At 40.1% G+C, this 2,506-nt stretch overlaps 1 protein-coding gene across 3 annotated transcripts in view; it reads right to left on the bottom strand.

Annotated features, from left to right (window-relative positions):
- LOC112160891 (cytoplasmic polyadenylation element-binding protein 1) overlaps positions 1-2,506 on the bottom strand; it is a 17,770-nt gene that overhangs the window by 8,235 nt on the left and 7,029 nt on the right. For 2 of the 3 annotated variants that reach the window (XM_024295757.1, XM_024295760.2), the window contains 3 exons: positions 1,062-1,311; positions 885-998; positions 711-815 (listed from right to left, as the gene is read on the bottom strand). In XM_024295757.1, coding sequence (XP_024151525.1) covers positions 711-815; positions 885-998; positions 1,062-1,311 — 469 coding nt within the window. The remainder of the gene's footprint in view (positions 1-710; positions 816-884; positions 999-1,061; positions 1,312-2,506) is intronic. The other variant, XM_024295758.1, reaches the window with a different exon arrangement.

Raw genomic sequence — 2,506 nt, 5'->3', positions numbered from 1 at the left:
TTAATAGTTAGAGATTCCACAAAAAACATTTTAAAATAAAACTGAGGAAACCGTTAATGCAGGATAATCATCATTTTACCATTTAGTAACTTATTCATTTGACTGATTGTAGCTACATTTGTAAAAACCATATTTTAAAAGACAGAACAGATAACTACTTTATTTCAGTCTTCCATGTTGACTTTTGAGACTTAAAGGATTATAATAGTACATCTGATCATTACATACAGAAACCATGTTTTCCCTTCAGATGAATTACAGGAAGACGTGCGTAAGCCAAGCCTCTGACTCTGCTGCCGTCACCACATGTTCTTCACCGCAACCCCTAACTAAGAGTTCTGCTCAAGAGTTACTCACCACAGTGCCACCATGTCCCAGGACAGAGCTGGGTGATCTGAGCCATGAATCTTTCAGTGAAAAAAACATGACTGATTTCAAAATAAAAGTACCAACTCAATAAAACTAAATGTGTAATAAAAAAAACCCTCAAATTTTAAAATTAAAGCATACAAAAGTATGAAAAAATATTCAAATCAGTGCAGAGCATCTTCAAGGTGCAGCGTGTAGGATAACTTGTTGGTAAAATGAAATACATTTTGATCCTTTAAACTATGAGCAAATTTAGATCAGTCAATGTATCCATAATTAGGATCACCCAGCTCCACTCCAATAAGGAAAAATTAAAATTAGGCCTACCAGACTGTTGTTACCTTTAGCAACATTACCTTTGGGGGGGCAGCGAGGGTGTTTTCCATCCTTACCCGGCCACTCTACTGTCAGAGGACCATATCCACTGAAAGTGTTGATCAGACCAGCTTAAAAGAGAAGGACTGGTGAGAGGAAGGCTTACATTGGACATTATGCAGAATAATAACTATCCTAACCTTCTGTGATGTCCCACGGCACGCCACCAAGAAACACCTTGCAAGAGTAAAGGGGGTCCTTGTTGTTTCTGGGTGGCAGCTGACCGCTCCAAGTGAACGTGGCCTCATTCACAGCTGAGGGGCATAAACGGGATTAGACTAAATGAAAACTTCACTCGAGGAAACAGAGCCGCCTACCTGCAGCCTGTCTGTGCAGGCGCGCCTCCCTCTCAATGCTGAACGCCTCGTCCGAGTGGTCGAGCACGTCTGAACCGGGCCACGGAGAACCAGCTCGCCAGCGGCGTGAAACGGTTGAAGTGGCGAAGCTGGGCGGAGGAGTGAGAGGAGTGCTGGTTTTCTGGGGGTCCAGACGGGAACCCAGATGGAGCAAATCCTTCTGCACGTTTGATGCCAGGTAGGGCAAGGGGGGTGAAATCCTCAGGGTCGACTGAAAGGTCAGATTGTGGGTGATATTCACTAGTAAAAATAGCAACACTTCAATCAGCATTTAGGAAAATGCTTGCTTCCTCAGTTTTACCCAAATTCAGCAGAGTTGTTCAATCCAGATCTAAACTAGCTTGTTTTTCCAACAATCTCTGCTGTAACTTGCTGCCAATTAGCTGAATCAATGGGTTTCAGTTTGCAACCGACAACACACTTGATTTAGCCAATCCAAAATCTAAAGGTAGCTGGAAAACAGGAAGGAAGAGAGTTCTCAAACTTTCTTGTGAGGGTCACATAACGGTTTTCTTTGAATGTGGGTCTGCAGTTAGTTTGTATGCCGACAGAAAAACTGCAACAATCACAAGGTTTGCCTAAACATAAACAATTACGGTTTCTCAGTGCTACACAACCATATTTTAATAATCCCTTTCTGTAATTTTCATAGAAATATGAAAATATTTCAAAAATTAAACCTATAAATAGTACTTTCAGACAATCATGAACATTTTCACACTTTTCTCTTGTTTAAACATTCGTAGAAAAATAAGTCTAGTTTTATAGGAAAAAAAAAAAGAAGTCCGATTACAATCAAAGATTTATGGAGCTCTAGAGAGCTGTGCGTTTCTACACAGGAGATGCAGCACAGAGGAGATTGACAAGGTCTCCAGCCAATCAGGACACAGAACAGGGTGTGCCATTTATATATTAAAAAAATAAAATGGAAAAAAATAGAAGCAGCAGCATAATTGCTTTTCAAGAAGAGCCAAAAAGTGAACTGCAATGTGGAGAAAGAACACTATTCTGTTCTATTCAATTTGGTTTCAGATAGGTGGCACAGACTGTAGAAAGGTGGAAGAAAAAAAAAAAAAGACATTGCATACGAGTCTATCATCTGGCCAGATGTGGGGGTGGGGGGGCACAGGTCTCCGATATTGGATGTGGAGGTGGGCTGAATCAGGCCTTTGATGTCTAGTTTGTGGACCCCTGATCATGGTTGAATATTCAGCAATTTTCCTCAGATCTCCATAGCATCAAGACAAGCACTGACCACTAACATTTAAGAAAATATGCCTTTAACCATTTATTGCTAAAAGTTAAACTGGTACAATTTATCCCATTGAAATTCTTGAATTTTTTGATTCCAATAACAAATTCCAGTCACTTTTTTTATTAAACAGACATCAGAACTAGTATTTAGA

Source organism: Oryzias melastigma, linkage group LG3, assembly GCF_002922805.2.
Source record: "Oryzias melastigma strain HK-1 linkage group LG3, ASM292280v2, whole genome shotgun sequence".
Lineage (NCBI taxonomy): Eukaryota > Metazoa > Chordata > Actinopteri > Beloniformes > Adrianichthyidae > Oryzias > Oryzias melastigma.
Note: the sequence above shows the minus strand (reverse complement) of the source record. Positions and strands in the feature narration are given on the sequence as shown.